At 45.3% G+C, this 17,451-nt stretch overlaps 1 protein-coding gene across 1 annotated transcript in view; it reads left to right on the top strand.

Annotated features, from left to right (window-relative positions):
* The first annotated feature begins 2,565 nt into the window (after positions 1-2,565).
* Positions 2,566-17,451, top strand: part of LOC122444743 (basic proline-rich protein-like) — a 67,163-nt gene continuing 52,277 nt past the window's right edge. The window contains 4 exon segments of the mRNA XM_043473387.1: positions 2,566-2,638; positions 5,411-5,719; positions 5,903-6,298; positions 6,621-7,172. Of these exon segments, the coding sequence (XP_043329322.1) occupies positions 2,566-2,638; positions 5,411-5,719; positions 5,903-6,298; positions 6,621-7,172 (1,330 nt within the window).

Genomic DNA, 17,451 nt, shown 5'->3' with positions numbered 1-17,451 from the left:
AGAATCCACATCCAATCCATGGCTTTTTATAACCATTTTCAATACTGCTGATACTATCATGTTAAGCAATTCAGATAGCCCTGAGCTCTTAAGAAAGAAGAAAGTCATTTTCATTCACCAGTTGCTGCAAAAGCCTAGGCACTGAGCTGGGTATTTTGCATACATTTAATTTAATTTAAATATCATTTTGATGGGTTGGCAAGTGAAAGTGCTCAGCAATTATTAGCTGTCATTCAATACCACTATTTTCCTAAGTAAGCATTATCATCCCTATTTTTTATAGATGGAAAAAACAGAGACACAGAAAGGTTAGGTAATTCATTCATAGCTTATATTCTTTCCCTTGTGGCTTTAGAAAAGATGAAAAGAGTTCCCTATATCCAGGTGTTCTTGTGAACTTTCATTATTACTTATGTAAATCATAAATTAAAAGTTTAGATCAGTCATTTAACATCAGGTTATCAGGATTTATTATTTTCCCTTTTATCTCTTAGATATGTGATAACTTTTTCTCTGGGCTTCCCTGGTGGCTCAGTGGTAAAGAATCCGCCTGCTAATGCAGGAGACTCGGGTTCGATCCCTGAGTCGGGAAGATTCCCTGGAGAAGGAAATGGCAACCCACTGCAGTATTCTTGCCTGGAAAAATCCCATGCACAGAGGAGCCTGGTGGGCCATGGGGTCACAAAAAGAGTCAGACACAACTTAGTGACTAAACAACAACTTTTTCTCTCTTGATGTTTTCCTGTCTTTCTGTCTTCCTTTATTCTTTCATCAATTTAACAAACATTTACTGAGCACCTATGATGCCAAGTGCTGGGGATGCTGAGATTAAAAACACATGGCTGCAGGCCCTCTTTCTCACAAAGTTACTGAAATGAGCTTCTCATAAATTCAAGAGTAAACCAAGAAAGAGGTAGACATGAATGCAGGATGCAAGAGCTCCATCCTAGAAAGGAAAGAACCCCAGGGTGCTAACCCTAAGCCACCTGCACCACTGCAGGACAGAACTCCAGGAGGGGGTTTGCACAGAGGGGAGTTTGATAGAAGACTTGATTGTTCAAATAACTGTGGAGGCGATTTTGATCTTTGGCAAAGAGTTTGAATTTTAATTATTGCTTAATACAAAGGAAACAAAGCAAATGAAAAAAAGAAAGCAGTTACAAACTCCAGAAAAGGAAATCAATCACAGTTTACCAAAAGGCTCCATTATAAATATAATTTATATTTTCATAATGTTGTTAAAAACAAGACAACAGGCCCAAAATGGAGTCACTTATACTGCCTCATGTCACCAAACTGAGGCTACATTACACTTTTCGGTTCTCCCAGAAACTGGAATTGTAAACCAGTCCATCAGAAACCATTTGAGTAGTTCCAGGCCGGAAATCTGCCTGATAGACTCGTGCCATTCCTGAAAGCAACCTTCCTAGTATAACTTCTTATTTCTGCTCCTTTCTGCCTATAAAAGTCTTTCATTTCATACAACCTTTTAGAGCTCCTTTCTATCTGCTAGTTTGGTTGCTGCTTGGCTCGTGGATCATTGAACAGAGAGAACCACCAAGATCTTTAACACTTACTGGGTTGAATTTTGCTTGTTACACTGTAAATCCAGAATAAACTATATTAGCATTTCACCATCTTGGGAAGATGTGCACTAGAAAAGGAGTGTGAGTGAAAAGGGAGGGGGAGCTGGCTAGAGCAGGGGATGAAAGAGCAAATCTCCTCTTTCCTAGTGGGGATTCCAGAGTCGGTGCTTAAAACTGAAAAAGCAGAACAGAAACACAAGCATGTGAAAGGCCACCCTCTTAAAACTGTTTGACTCTCCCCATTATGTGCATGTGAAAACTTTGATAAATACAGAAACTAAAAAGTCATTGACTGATGTAATTTGAAAAATAGACTTTGTGTTGTTGCCAAGGGGTTAACAATGTCCATGGGAGATTGTCAGGAGAAGAAATATTCATCACACACCTGGGATGCCCTGGCCCTACTGGCCTGCTGAGATGGACGATTGGGAGGAAGTTCGCAGTGGAGGAGGGGCAGCCAATGCCTTGAGCAGCTGTGGCTGAGAAAGCGGAGGAGTCCTGAGGGGTGGGTTCCATGAACCATGAAAGTCTGGAACCAGGAGAAGGAGGTAGAACATCAGGGAGAGAATCCCAAGGCGTGAGAATTCTCAGGCGCTGTCTCCTGAAGGGGACTAGATATGACTATTAGCCTGAGCCAGGCCCAGTTTGCATCCCATCTTATGTACTTACAGATCACATGACGTTGGACAAACTACTGAACCTCTCTGAGCCTCATTTTCTACCTCTATAAAAAAGAAAAATGGTCCCCTTTTCCCCCTGGCCTCCCCAAAAACGTATTGTTGGTCTAAGAACCCCCAGCAGGTTTTAGACTTTCAGTTAAACAATAGGGCCAAGGGTTTCTACAGGGAAGTAAGCACCAAAGCCTGAAAATTGAGTCCTTTACTGTCTTTGGCAGAAGTCAAACCACAGAGAGATGTAGGTGTCTTGGAGGGACCTTTGAAAGCAGACTAGGCGAGAGAGATGAGAACTTTCTGCAGCCATGGAGAGAGGTCCCTGGAGTCCTGTGCAATCTCAAGCCTTTGGGAAGGCGGCCTCCTCAGGACAGCTCTACGGTACCCCAGGAAGACCAAGCCTGGGAGGGCTCAGAGTATCTCAGCCTCCTCGGGACCCGTCAGGGAGAGTGGAGGAGAGAGTCAAGCAATGATAGGGATTAAGTTCCTCCAACTGGAAGGATGAGGGCATCGAGAAAGATTTAAAATGATTTTAAAAAAATAAAGTGGTATTTCTTGCACAGATAAATTTGCATAAGATTCATACCGACCACAAAATCACACTGGACAGTCCTCCAACTTCTGTTTGCTACCTGCGGGGCTTTGGCCAGGTGGGTTCAGGGGACTGGCCCAAAAAGTTGAAAACACCAAGTTTCACTTTGTTTGCTGCATAGAAGAAAACCAATCTTCACACTGCAGCAAACTCCCCATCTCCCCTCGACCCAGGGATGACTCCATGAGCGCACTCTCCTGGCTCCAGGAAGACCCACATGCCATGTACCAGGAACCATGAGATTCATCGCTACCATGGAGAAAGCATCTACCCAGATGCACAGTCCACATTCAGGGACTGAGCCAGAAACTCTCCCAAAGCCACCTGATCCCCTCCCCCAGAGCCTGAACATTTTTAAAATTAAGAAAATATCTCTTTTGGGGGAGTAGGTCTATCTGACCTTACAGTCGCCACAATAGTTTATAAATGATCAATGGTGCTCATTTACCAACTCTCATTGCACCTTTTACTTCCTCTTCCCAGAACAATTTGTGTAACATGCTTATTTGTGTAAATATGCATGCGTGCATGCTCAGCCTAGTCTGACTCTTTGCGACCCCGTGGACTGTAGCCCACCAGACTACTCTGTCCATTGAATTTTCAGGCAAGAATCCTGGAGTGGGTTTCCTCCTCCAGGGGGACATTCCCAACCCAGGGATTGAACCCGTGTCTCCTGAATTGGCAGGCTGATCGTTTGCCACTAAGGCACCTGGGAAGCCCTTTGTTTGTGTAACTATTTGTCTAATCTCTGTCTTCTGCATTAGAACTTCCATGAGGAAAAGGACTGTGCCTTGTCCTTTGCTGTATTCCTAGTTTGTGGCAGTTTTTGAAACACAGAGGTGCTTGGATGTTACTTCCTGAATGAACACTGAGCGATCCCATTTGGCCAAAACCTTAATGATCACCCAGCCCAATGCTCTGAGAGGCTAAGGCCCAAGAGGGCTGAACCACTTGCCTGAGATTTGAAACTTGATTGAAAAAAAATCCAAGGACTCCAGGCAGACCCCATGGACTGTAGCCCACCAGGCTTCTTTGTCCACAGGATTCTTCCAGGCAAGAATACTGGAGTGGGTTGCCATGCCTTCCTTCAGGGGATCTTCCCCACCCAGAGATTGAACCCGTGTCTCTTATGTCTCCTGCATTGGCAGGCATTTTCTTTACCACTAGCACCACCTGGAAAGCCCAACCGGCTAAATGTATCATTACAAAGGAGGAGGAGGAGAAGGGGATGACAGAGAATAAGATGGTTGGATGGTATCACTGACTCAATGGACGTTGAGTTTGAGCAAACTCTGGGAGATGGTGAAGGACAGGGTGCAATCCATGATCTGCAGTCCATGATGTTGCAAAGAGTCGGACATGACTGAGCCACTAAACAACAACAATCATTACAGACTGTGACTAGAACACCTCTAGGAAAGGAAGTTGTTGGGAGAGGTGCAGATCTGATCATCTGAGGAGGTGACATTTCAACAAAAACCTCCCTACCCTAAATTGGCCTTCCTACTGCATGCCCTCCCTTGTCCTGTCTCTGCCAGCTTTTTGAGACCAAGGTCAGTGGCTTAATCTCTGGTCTGGGAGAGTCCAGCTTTATTCTAGGGCTCTGACCTACACTTCTCACCTCGGGCAATGTGCACTGACAGAAGATAGCAAGCCACTTTGGAACCTTCTCACCAGAACTTATAACCTTTCCTCTAAGGCAGCTGTGGGAAGAATCAATCTGACTTTGATCTGAACTCGGTTCTCATGGTGGCTGGAGGGCAATGGGCACTGTGTCATGTGACCCACCGTCTCTCTCACCCAGTGCTGACGTGGGTGAATTAAGGCCACTCTGCTCGACTTTCAGAAAAAGACCCAGCCAGAAGACATGGAAAATAAAACTCAACCTTCAGAAAGGACAGAACTCAAGCAAAGCTCTAATGTTTGTCTTAATTTCTCCAAGTAGAAGCCAAGGGTCAGAGCTGGCAGAACTCTTCTAATTCAGTGATGCCATTTCACACAAATGGAGACTGGGGAATGGAGACGAAAGTGGCCCATGGAGGTCACAGAGCTATCAGAGACATGGCTAGCATCCAGACTCTGGGACCCCCAGTTCTTTTCTCTTACTGACTCATGCAGTTCATTTAAGAGCCCTAAGCATATTCAGTTTGAGTGATCCAGATGATCTCTACCCTGCTAGTTCCCCAAACTCTACCCATCACTCCCAGAAGGATTACCCTGTAGCAGATGCATGTCACGAACTTGGATTATGTGGACCTACATCTATGAGATACTGACCCAGGGAGGACTGTTTCCAACAAAGATTATCCAAGCAGGCCTCAGCTGGGAGCAATCACCACACAAAATCTGCCCAGGTACGCAAGGAGAAAAGATTTGCACACCCCCTAGGTGAAACCAGGGATTCCTGGGATAAGTTTCTAAGTCTTCCCAGCTTCTGGGATCTGCTGGGACAGAGTGAAGGAAGCATGGATAGCTCCCTTTCAGTAACTCTGCTCACCCTTCATGTCCTCCACCACCTACACCCCCTTTATGTTCTCTTCCACTTCTTTTACATACACCAGCTCCACCACCACCTCCACCGTCACTACCACCACCTCCACCACCACCGTCTCCACCACCTCCACCACCATCTCCACCACCCCCAGCACCACCATCTCCACCACCTCCACCACCACCACCATCTCCACCACCATCTCCACCACCCCCAGCACCACCATCTCCACCACCTCCACCACCACCATCTCCACCACCTCCATCACCACCACCATCATCTCCACCACCTCCACCACCACCACCATCTCCACCACCCCCAGCACCACCATCTCCACCACCTCCACCACCACCACCATCTCCACCACCACCTCCACCACTAGCTCCACCATCACTACCACCACCTCCACCACCATCTCCACCACTCCACCACCACCACCATCTCCACCACCATCTCCACCAACCCCAGCACCACCATCTACCACCACCTCCACCCACCACCACCATCTCCACCCACCACCTCCACCACTAGCCCACCACACTACCACCACCTCCACCACCATCTCCACCACCTCCACCACCACCACCATCTCCACCACTTCCACCACCACCACCATCTCCACCCCTACCTCCACCTCCACCACCCCCAGCACCAGCATCTCCACCACTTCCGCCACCACCACCATCTCCACCACCACCTCCACCACCACCATCTCCACCACCACCTCCACCACTAGCTCCACCATCACTACCACCACCTCCACCACTACCTCCACCTCCACCACCCCCAGCACCACCACCTTCACCACCACTGTCTCCACCACCTCCACCACCACCACCATCTCCACCACCATCTCCACCACCCCCAGCACCACCATCTCCACCACCTCCACCACCACCACCATCTCCACCACCTCCACCACCACCATCTCCACCACCTCCACCACCACCACCATCTCACCACCTCCACCACCACCCATCTCCACCACCTCTCCACCACCCCAGCACCACCATCTCCACCACCACCTCCACCACTAGCTCCACCATCTTCCCACCCCCCCAGCACCACCATCTACCACCACCTCCACCACCACCATCTCCACCACACCTCCACCACCACCATCTCACCACCACCTCCACCACCACCATTCTCCACCACCTCACCACCACCACCATCTCCACCCACCTCCACCACCACCATCTCCACCCACCCCCAGCACCACCATCTCCACCACTACCTCCACACTAGCTCCACCATCTCCACACCCCCAGCACCACCATCTCCACCACCACCTCCACCACCACCATCTCCACCACCACCTCCACCACCACCATCTCCACCACCTCCACCACCACCACCATCTCCACCACCTCCACCACCACCATCTCCACCACCCCCAGCACCACCATCTCCACCACTACCTCCACCACTAGCTCCACCATCTCCACCACCCCCAGCACCACCATCTCCACCACCACCTCCACCACCACCATCTCCACCACTTCCACCACCACCACCATCTCCACCACTACCTCCACCTCCACCACCCCCAGCACCAGCATCTCCACCACTTCCGCCACCACCACCATCTCCACCACTACCTCCACCACCACCATCTCCACCACCACCTCCACCATCATTACCACCACCTCCAGCACCACCATCTCCACCACCTCCACCACCACCTCCACCTCCACCACCACCACCACCACCACCTCCACCACCACCTCCACCTCCACCACCTTGACCCCCACCACCACTCTGCTCTGTACCCCCTCTCTGTGTCCTTCACCGCCGCTGCCTCCACTTCTACCACGACTACATCCCTCACCGTCTCCTCCACTCTCTCCATTACTTCTCCCACCTCCAACACCAAACCACCTCCTCTACTTCCTCCCTCACCACCTCTATAAACCACTCCATCCTACGGTTCTCCCACACCATCACCACTACAACCACTCTCTTCCTGCACCCCGCACCCCGCACCAGCTCTACCTCTGTCTCCTCCACGCCAACGCCAACACCATCCACACCACTTTTAATTCCCCTTCCTCCTCCACCACCACCCCCTCTTATTGCCTGTATGCCTACACTGTCACCTTTACTACCACCTTATTTATAGCATTAAAATAAGTTTCCCTACCACATATGCTTCTGAGAGCTTAATGCTTTCAAAGCTGAATAGGTGATCAATTTGAATCTATAGACAGAGTCATTGAGATTCACCTCACATTTGAAATAAATTAGGACTGTTAATTCCCTCTATTCCTGCTTATTTAGAAATTGCTTATTTGAACACACACACACACTCACCATCTCTCTCACACCAGGACCATAGGTACTCTGAAACGAGGCAGACAATGGTGGCCTTGTTGCAGGAGCCTGATATTAATAGACTATTCCTTTTGATTTCAGCCTGGAAACATTGGCAGCAAACCAGTGTGAGAAAAGGAGGACTGTGTAGCAAGAGTTTAAAAAAGAGATGAAGAAAAAACCCAACCCAGCTTTGATCACAAGGGTCTGAAGATGAATTGTGGTCATTTCACAGGTCTCTGGGTGGAGGTTAATGTCATTTTGAGAAAAGGAAACTGGGTTAAAAAAAAAAAAACAAGCAAACTGAGAAGGGATGCACTTTCTGATGGAACAGGGTCCCCACGACAGAGGATCAAAGCTGCTTGCTATGCAGAGAATGAAGGATTATTCACTTTCTATTTTTTCACGCCTGCAGCACACATGGGGATCTAATTGGTCAGGATGCGAAATACAGACAGGCAGCCCAACAGCAGGGCAGAGCCCAAAGCGGGAGGTGAGGGCTTTCTGCAGCTGCAAACCATTAAAGGCAAGCTCACCCCCATACGCCGCTTTAATTGCTCTTCTGTGTGTTTCCTCAGCTCACGGGCACTAATGTCTACTTCCCAGTCTTTCTGATCTTGGAGGTGATGAGCTTGACGGCTGTCAGGCCTGCTAGGGTCAGGGAAGGCGGGAGACATGTCTCAGGGGAGTGAGGGCAGGGCTGCAGGGTTGGAAGAGGCATAAGTGCCGGGCAGGAACTCTGCAGGCTCTGCTCAGTCCTGCTTCTTCTTGCTCCTGGGGGTCTTTGTGTATAAAGCCAAGGATCTCTCTGGGGGTGGTGTTGTCTTTGTTCCATTACAGCAGGGGAGACACAGGACAAAATGAAAACCTACAGCGCTGTGTGGTATCTGACCCTCGGCCCACCACTCAGCCTCTCTGACCCTTCACTTCCTTGCCTTTGAAATGAGGTGTATGCCTACCAGTGCCCTGAGCATTATATGATGTCATGAAATGCTAACCAGGGAAGGGAAGTCCCTGTTGGTTGTTATCACCTCTCCTTGAACCTTCTCTTCCAGCCTCTTGATCTGCTTTAGGCTTGGGTCCCCCTAGGTGTCCCTTTTAGCCCTTCTCAGTGGCCCCTCCCTGGTGAAAGCTCTGACTACCCAGGTCTGCAGGTTGGCTGAGCCCTCACCAGGCTGAAACCCTCCTGCCACTCATCTTTCCTCTCTTAGATGTTATCCTCAACCACGTCCTCCTGGCTGGCCCTGCTGCTTCCAGTCCTTCCCGGCCCCATCTTCCCTCTGCCCCCATTTCAGCCACCACTGCTCTCCATGTATGAAGCTACAAAATGCAAGACCGGCAATCCACTTCTCTGCTGAAAACCCGGGCAGCTCACTCCTCTGTTCAGTGCTGTCCCTTAGTATTGAATGCCTTCATCCTTTCTTGGTGTGACTCATCCTTTAAGAATGATCATTTCTCCTAGGTGGCTGTCCTCAGACAGGATGATGGCCTCTGCTAAGCGTATTTGTGCATTCACAGTGCCCTGTCATTGACCACAATGGATTAGAACCATTTAGTCATTGCCCCCCTTGAAGGTGTCTGTCTCTTCCACTGGAAAGTAAGTTTTTTGGGAACGGGACTGCATCTTAGTTCATCTTTGTACTTCTAACATGTGGCATGGCTAGCAGAGTGCCTGAAGTAGAGCAGGTACTCAATAAAAGCATTTATGGCTTTCAACTGTTATTTATTTGTCTCTGCCTACACTGCCCAATGTAGGCATTTGGTGAGATGGAGATGTGTCTGATTCATTTTGTATTCTGCACAAAGCCCAGCACAGAGTAAACTCAAGAGAGAGCAGCTACTTCTGCTGTGTCTGGCTCACTTAGGGATCTTTCTTCAGCATCGAGAACAGAGTTTTGTACACAGGTGCTCGATACATGTATTTTGAATGGATGCGGAGACTAAAAATTGTCACTCACCATCTGGTTCTATAAGAATGAAGTCAGAAGTCACTGTAGTCTTTGAACTTCAACATACCCTGAAAGGAGTAAGAGGTGGAGACCAGGAATGAGGCACTCTGTGCTCTGGGAAAAACTGGCAGAATAGTAGATAGGTATTTTCGGGAGAAGATTTTATGAGCCCAGTTTCTTATACCTTCTCACATCTAGAAAAGCACTAAAATCATTAACAACTGCTCCTCGAGACTAGCAGCAACCCTCTGCCAAAATGTGTGCTTGATTGCATATACCCCGTCACCAAAATCACATATATACTGAACCCACCCCTCCACCCCGCCCAACCCCCACCTCTTCCAAGCAGTTCCTCAGAGCTACCTGAGAGACTGTTTCTCAGGCTATAGTCCTCATTTTATCCCAAATAAAACTTAACCCATAACTTTCATGTTGTGCTTTTATTTATTTATTTATTATTTATTTTTTGGCAATCAGATAAATGGTCGTATTGTAGGAAAAGCACCTGTCCTGATTAAAAGAACTGATTTCTAGTCAGATGTAACAAACACTGACTAAATGAGGTCAAAGAGAACTGACTTTGTCCAAAATTCCATTCCTCACCCCAAGCCCCAGCAAACATTTACCCATCTTGATAAATAGCACCACATTCATCCAGTTGCTCAGGCCAAAATCTAGAAGTAATATTTGATTCCTCTGTTATCTTCACATCTCACATGCAGTCCTCTAAGAAGTGCTTCAAGCTCTCCTTCCAAAATATATCTAACCTCTGACCATAAACTTTACAGCCAACACCCTGATTCAAGCTGCTACCATCTTGACCGTGCAATTGGTCTCCCTACCCCAACACACACACACACTCTTTTCATTTCATCACCTAGATCTTTCCGATATCACTCCAGTGCCTTCCCACTTAGAATAAAATCCAAACTTCTGTCCACAGTCTACAAACCACAAATAATGTGGCCCCATCCCCATCTTCAGCTTCCCTTCCTCTTGGCTCATTTCCTTCCAAATGCATTGGTCCTTCTACTATTCCTGGAGTATTATGGATTATTCTTACATCAGAACGTATTCCCTGTACCTCAAAAACTCTTCCCCAAATCTTCCCACTCTTAGCTCAGATGTCACCCGTAGGCCTCCACCAACCCTAGGTGTGGCGTTTCATTTTACTTATCGACTAGGCTACCAGGTGCCCAGATATTAGATTGAATATTATTCTGGCTGTTTCTGTGACTGTATTTTTGGATGAGATTCACATTTGAATGGGTGAGTCCAATAAAGCAGATTGCCCTCCCTAGTGTGGGTGGCCCTCATCCAGTTGCTTGAAGGCCTGAATGGAATAAAAAGGCTGACCAACCTTGGGTAAGAGGGATACCTAACTGATGGCTTAAGTGGGATATCAGTCATTTTTTTCACCTTGGGACTCAAACTGAAGCACTTGCTCTTCTTGGATTTGGAAACTGCCAGCTTTCAGGCAGGAACTCACACCACCACCTCTTCTGATTCTTAGGTCTTCAGACTCAGACTGGAACCACTCCATCAGCTCTATAGGTTTCCAGATTGATGGCTGCGGGTCTTGGGACTTTCCAGCCTTCATAATCTCATGAACAAATTCTCTATAACAATTAAAAAACTTGTAGAAGAAAAAAATAGGTGTAGATCTTTGCAACCTTGGCCTCGGCAATGGAATCTTAGATATAATACCAAAAGAATAAATAACCAAAGGAAAAAATGGATAAATTGGACTTCATCAAAATTTTAAACTTTCATGCATCAAAGGACACTATCAAGAAAGTGAAAAAACAGCATATAGAACAGAAGAAAACATTTGAATTTTCTGCATATAACTGATAAGAAATTTCATCCAGAATATAAAAACAACTTTTACAATTTAAAAATAAAAATAACACAATTTTAAAATAGGCAAAGAATTTGAATAGACATTTCTTCAAAGAAAATATACAGATGACCAATAAGCACATGAAAAGATGCTTAACACTTACTAGGGTGACTGGTGAAAAACAAATAGAAATTAATAAGGGGTTGTAAAGATATAAATAAATTGGGGGGGTTCCATCAAAGTTCAGTAGTTAAGAATTCATCGTCCAATGCAGGGCACACAGGTTGGATCCTTGGTCCAGGAACTAAGATCCCAAATGCCTAGGGACACTAAGCCTGCACACCACAACTAGAGAAAGTCTGCATACTGTAACAAAGAGTCCACATGCTGCCAGATTTTTTTTTAAGTTTTTAAATAAAATTTTAAAATAAATTAAAAAAATTAAGATGTTAGGAAACTCATACATTGATGGTGGGAATGTAAAATGACAGTTCTTCAAAAAGTTAAACAGTTGCCATATGACCCAGCAATTTCACTCCTATGTATATCTCCAAGGTTATTGAAAATATATGTCCACACAAAAACTTGTACATGAGTGTTCATAGCAACATTCATAATAGCAAAAAAAAAAAAGTGGAAATAGCCAAAATGTCCATTAACTGATGAATGGATAAATGAAATGTGGTACATTGTATGGTAGAATATGATTTGGCCATCAAAAGGAATGAAGTATTGATACATGCTTCACACAATGTGAATAAACCTTGAAAATATGCTAAGTGAAGCCAGACAGAAAAGACTATATATTGTACGATTCCACTTACATGAAATGTTCAGAATAGGTAAATCCATAGACATAGAAAGTAGATTAGTGGTTGCCAGGGGCTAGAGGAGAGAAGGATTTGGTACAGGTTTTACTTGGGGGTTAACAAAAATTTTCTAGAATTAAATAGCAGTGATGGTTGTACAACTGTGAATATACTAAAAAGTACAAAGAATGGTCAAACTAACACACAGTTGCACTCATCTCACATGTTGGCCAAGTAATGCTCAAAATTCTCCAAGCCAGGCTTCTACAGTATGTAAACTGTGAACTTCCAGATGCTCAGGCTGGATTTAGAAAAGGCAGAGGAAACAGAGATCAAATTGCCAACATCCACTGGATCATCAAAAAAGCAAGAGAATTCCAGAAAAAACATCTACTTCTGCTTCATTGACTATGCCAAAGCCTTTGACTGTGTGGATCACAACAAACTGTGGAAAATTCTTAAAGAGATGGGAACACCAGACCACCTGACCTGCCTCCTGAGAAATCTGTATGAAGGTCAAGAAGCTACAGTTAGAACTGGACATGGAACAACAGACTTGTTCCAAATTGGGAAAGGAGTACGTCAAGGCTGTATATTGTCACCCTATTTATTTAACTTATATGCAGAGTACATCATGAGAAATGCCGGGCTAGATGAAGCACAAGCTGGAATCAAGATTTCTGGGAGAAATACCAATAACCTCAGATATGCAGATGACACCACCCTTATGGCAGAAAGTGAAGAAGAAATAAAGAGCCTCTTGATGAAAGTGAAAGAAGAAAGTGAAAAAGTTGGCTTAAAACTCAACATTCAGAAAACTAAGATCATGGCTTCCAGTCCTATTACTTCATGGCAAACAGATGGGGAAAGAGTGGAAACAGTGAAAGACATTATTTTGTGGGACTCCAAAATCACTGCAAATGGTGACTGCAGCCCTGAAATTAAAAGATGCTTGCTCCTTGGAAGAAAAGTTATGACCAACCTAGACAGCATATTAAAAAGCAGAGATATTACTTTCCAACAAAGTTCCATCTAGTCAAAGCTATGGTTTTTCCAGTAATCATGTATGGATGTGAGAGTTGGACTGTAAAGAAAGCTTAGTGCAGAAGAATTGATGCTTTTGAACTGTGGTGTTGGAGAAGACTCTTGAGAGTCCCTTGGACTGCAAGGAGATCCAACCAGTCCATCCTAAAGGAGATGAGTCCTGGGTGTTCATTGGAAGGACTGATGCTGAAGCTGAAACTCCAATACTTTGGCCACCTGATGGGAAGAATTGACTCATTTGAAAAGACCCTGATGCTGGGAAAGATTGAAGGAGGGAGGAGAAGGGGACGACAGAGGATGAGATGGTTGGATGGCATCACCGACTTAATGGACATGAGTTTGAGCAAGCTCCAGGAGTTAGTGATGGAGAGGGAAGCCTGGCATGCTGCAGTCCATAGGGTCACAAAGAGTCGGACACGACTGAGTGACTGAACTCAATTGTATACTTTAGAAAGTGGATCTTATGGTACATGAATTTTATCTAAGAGCAATTATTTAAAAAGTGTTCATTGTATTATTGTTTATACTAGTTAAAAAGGAAATATTCAAAATGTCCTTTTATTTTATAAGTTATGATGAAAAAAAGTCATGATGAATCTGATAGGATATTGTACACTCATCCAATGTATCTATAAAATTTTATAATACTATATAGAGTGATTATGAAATAATAGTAAGAGATAATCAAAACTATATATGTATATATATTTTAAGCATGTCCCTCTGGCTTTTTTTAAGAGTCTGGATGAAAAATTCCAAACTATTAGCAAAAATACTGGCTCTAGGTAGTGAGATTTGAAAAATTTTTTCTTCTTGTTTGATTTTTCTATATTTGCTAATCTTTCTTCAAATAACATGTATTTTAAATATATATATATATATATATATTTTTTTTTTTTTTCCTTTTTATGCTTTCAGTGGTTGTGGCTCCTGGGTTCTAGAGCACAGGCTCAGTAGTTGTGGTGAATGGGCTTAGTTGCTCCGTGGAATCTTCCAGGATCAGTGATTGAACCCGTGTCTCCTTCATTGCAGGCAGATTCTTTACCACTGAGCCACCAGGGAAGCCCTTAAAAATATACTTTTTAAATTCAGTAACTTTAGTAGTTAGTTATGGTGTCAGAGTTTTAGCTTCCATGAAGAGAGCAGAGAGTAGCCTGCCCCAGGGAGACCACCCGATAGGACCTGGTGGGCCACACACAACGCCAACTTGGATGAGTCCATACTTGGCTGACCTGGGACCAGGCATCATCTTTAAGGCTTGGAGCCACTTCTTTTCCTGTTTTAAGTGTTGCTCAGTTTTAAAAACCCCAGTGTCATTTTAATAGCAGCATGAATGCTCAGGTCCCCAGGCCTGAACCTTTCCTTTGTCTGACCCCCATCCCCGCCCCATTTATTTGCTTCTCCATCTCATAGTGGCCGCCCTTCAGGCAGAGACAACAACGATGTTGTTACAGGTGTTCGCTCACTCTGGTCTCATTTGCTCTGGCAAGAAGTCTGGTCGGATCAAATGCTCCTGAGGAAACTCTAGCTGAATTGTCTTCATTTTCTATCATTTTATTTTAATATCCCAGCAGTCCCTGCCTGTCAGAATTTTTGCTGGCAATTCAGCCATTCATCAATTTAAAGTATGGCCATACAGTTCTGGACAGAATCCAACCCCACACAAGAAATCACTTCTTTCCTTTCCATTTTTCTTTCAAAGCAAGAAAGAATCTGTTCATCTAGACACAGGTATACTGAGTTTTGAGCGAATAGGAAGATGCTTTAAGGTAATAATACTCAATATTTCGGGCTTCCCTGGTGGCTTAGATGGTAGAGAATCTGCCTGCAATGCAGGCGACCCAGGTTTTGATCCCTGGATCAGGAAGATCCCCTGGAGAAGGGAATGGCAACCCACTCCACTATTCTTGCCTGTAGACTACCATGGACAGACGTCTATGAGGTCTCAAAGAGTCAGACACAACCAAATGACTAAGACACTCAATATTTCAGTCACAAGCCAAAAAATTTCCCCATATAATTACTGGTGTCATAGAAAAACCAGTAAGTTCATCTTTTTATTTGATAGTAACTGTATTTATTTAATTAATCATTTTTCTCATTTAATAATAATAATAACATTTATTCCATGACAGAAGGACTTCTCTTTATATTAATTCATATAACTCTCCATATAATTCATAGTATCCCCATTTTGCAGATGAGGAAATTGAGGTCCAGAGAAGTTGAATAACTTGCTGAAGTTCACACAGCTAGTATTGGCAGTGGTGGAATTTGACCTTTAGCAACCTGGTTATAGGTTCTATGCTCTCAATTACTGCAATTCTTAACATTTCATTGACAGTAATAGCAAATTACCATCAGGCCAGGAAAAAAGATAACCAGATTTAAGGATTATGTGAGCATTAGAACTAAATTAAGTACTTTTCTGATGCTGAAGCTGAAACTCCAATCCTTTGGCCACCTGATGCAAAGAACTGACTCATTGAAAAAGACCATGATACCGGGAAAGATTGAAAGCAGGAGGAGAAGGGGATGACAGAGGATGAGATGGTTGGATGGCATGACCGACTCAATGGACATGAGTTTGAGCAAGCTCTGGGAGTTGGTGATGGACAGGGAAGCCTGGCTTGCTGCAGTCCATGGGGTCCCAGAGTCAGACATGACTGAGCAACTGAACTGAGCTGAAATGAAGTACTTTTCAGGAAGACCAAGTTTTACTTTCTGGAGTCAGGGTGATTTGGCTCCAAGTTGGTTTCATCCCCTGATGGGAACTCAGGGGCAATGCTATAGGGCAAAGCAGAAGAGAGAGGAGGATATAAGGTATCCCTCATTGGCTAGGCCTAGCAGTGCTGGGAAGGCAAGATGGTGTCCCATGGAGAACCACACTGACCACCAGTGGGAAAGCCTCTGTTTCCTAGAATGCCTCCACCTTGGAGAAGAGAGAGATGCTGAGCCGCTCAGGAAAGTCAGCGGGGTATTGGTTGCATCACAGGGAGTGGCAAAGATGTCCTGGAGGACAGCACCTCTACTGAACTAGAAGGTGAAGAATGCCCCTGGATTGTGCAGTGTGTATCCTTATCTCTAGGTTTTCTGGAAGAAAACCTGGCCTCTGGAAGCCTGTAGAAGTAGCTGGGGAAAAAATGCATGGTTCACAGACTCCAGACATTCCTGCCCCTGGGTATGGCCCCATCCATAGAGTAGCTAACTCATCCTGTGCAGGAGAAGTGGCCGGCTGGTGCCCTCCTTCCATTCTGCTGTGGGTTCTCCTCAAAGAAATCTTGTCGGAATCTGTCATTCCATATTTCCAGATTTCTTTTGTATTCATAAACATTTACCAAATATCTCTCCTTGCATTGCTGATTTTCCCTATCACTGTTTCCCTACCTTCCCTAATCCAACACAGTGCCAGGCTTTCTCACCTACCTTCTCTGCTTCTTGAACAGACCAAGAAGCTACAGTGGGAGCTTTACTTTCTATGGTTTGCATGTATAACTAAATCAACATCTATGTTTTTTCACACTCTGCTTGCCCCCATCCCCTCACTCTGAGGCAGAAATCACTGCTGGACCACTTTCACCATGGTGTGGTCTTCAAACACCCAAGACTTTCCCTCTGGATGTTCTCTGTCTGTTTCCACCCATCCCTCTGTCTGGAATATTCCACAGTTCAGAGTTAACTGAGCCCCTGTGTAACGTAGTAGCACATATAGCCCAGCCTAGCTGGTCTCATTTTACAGATATCACGCCATTTATGAATGTGCTGTGGATAGGTCTCAAAGTACCAGTGAGGGTCGACTTGGAAGGGCCCCATGTTTGGTTTAATGCCCTTCTGTCACCGCCTTGAAATTCTTGATAATATTTAAACAAGTGACCCCGTGCTTTGGATTTTGCAATAAACCCTGCAAATGATGTGGCCGGTTCTGCCACTGCTGGCTGTTGCCCTCCTCCAGCCCCCCCTCACCACCCCAAGGTTTGGCTCCCAGCAGAACGGTTCTTGAAGCTGTCACATGACACATCATCGGTTCCCTTTTCTGTTGAGGAGCCTTAGACAAAAGGCATCCCTGAAAGATGCAAAGATCGTTATCCCTGTGTGGGTGAAACAGAGAGATTCGTGGTTTAGGCAAAGCCCAGAGCTAGGCAAGAACAACTCC

The sequence above is a fragment of the Cervus canadensis genome, chromosome 7 (assembly GCF_019320065.1).
Source record: "Cervus canadensis isolate Bull #8, Minnesota chromosome 7, ASM1932006v1, whole genome shotgun sequence".
Lineage (NCBI taxonomy): Eukaryota > Metazoa > Chordata > Mammalia > Artiodactyla > Cervidae > Cervus > Cervus canadensis.
The sequence above is the reverse complement of the archived record's forward strand: the minus strand, read 5'-3'. Positions and strand labels throughout refer to the sequence as shown.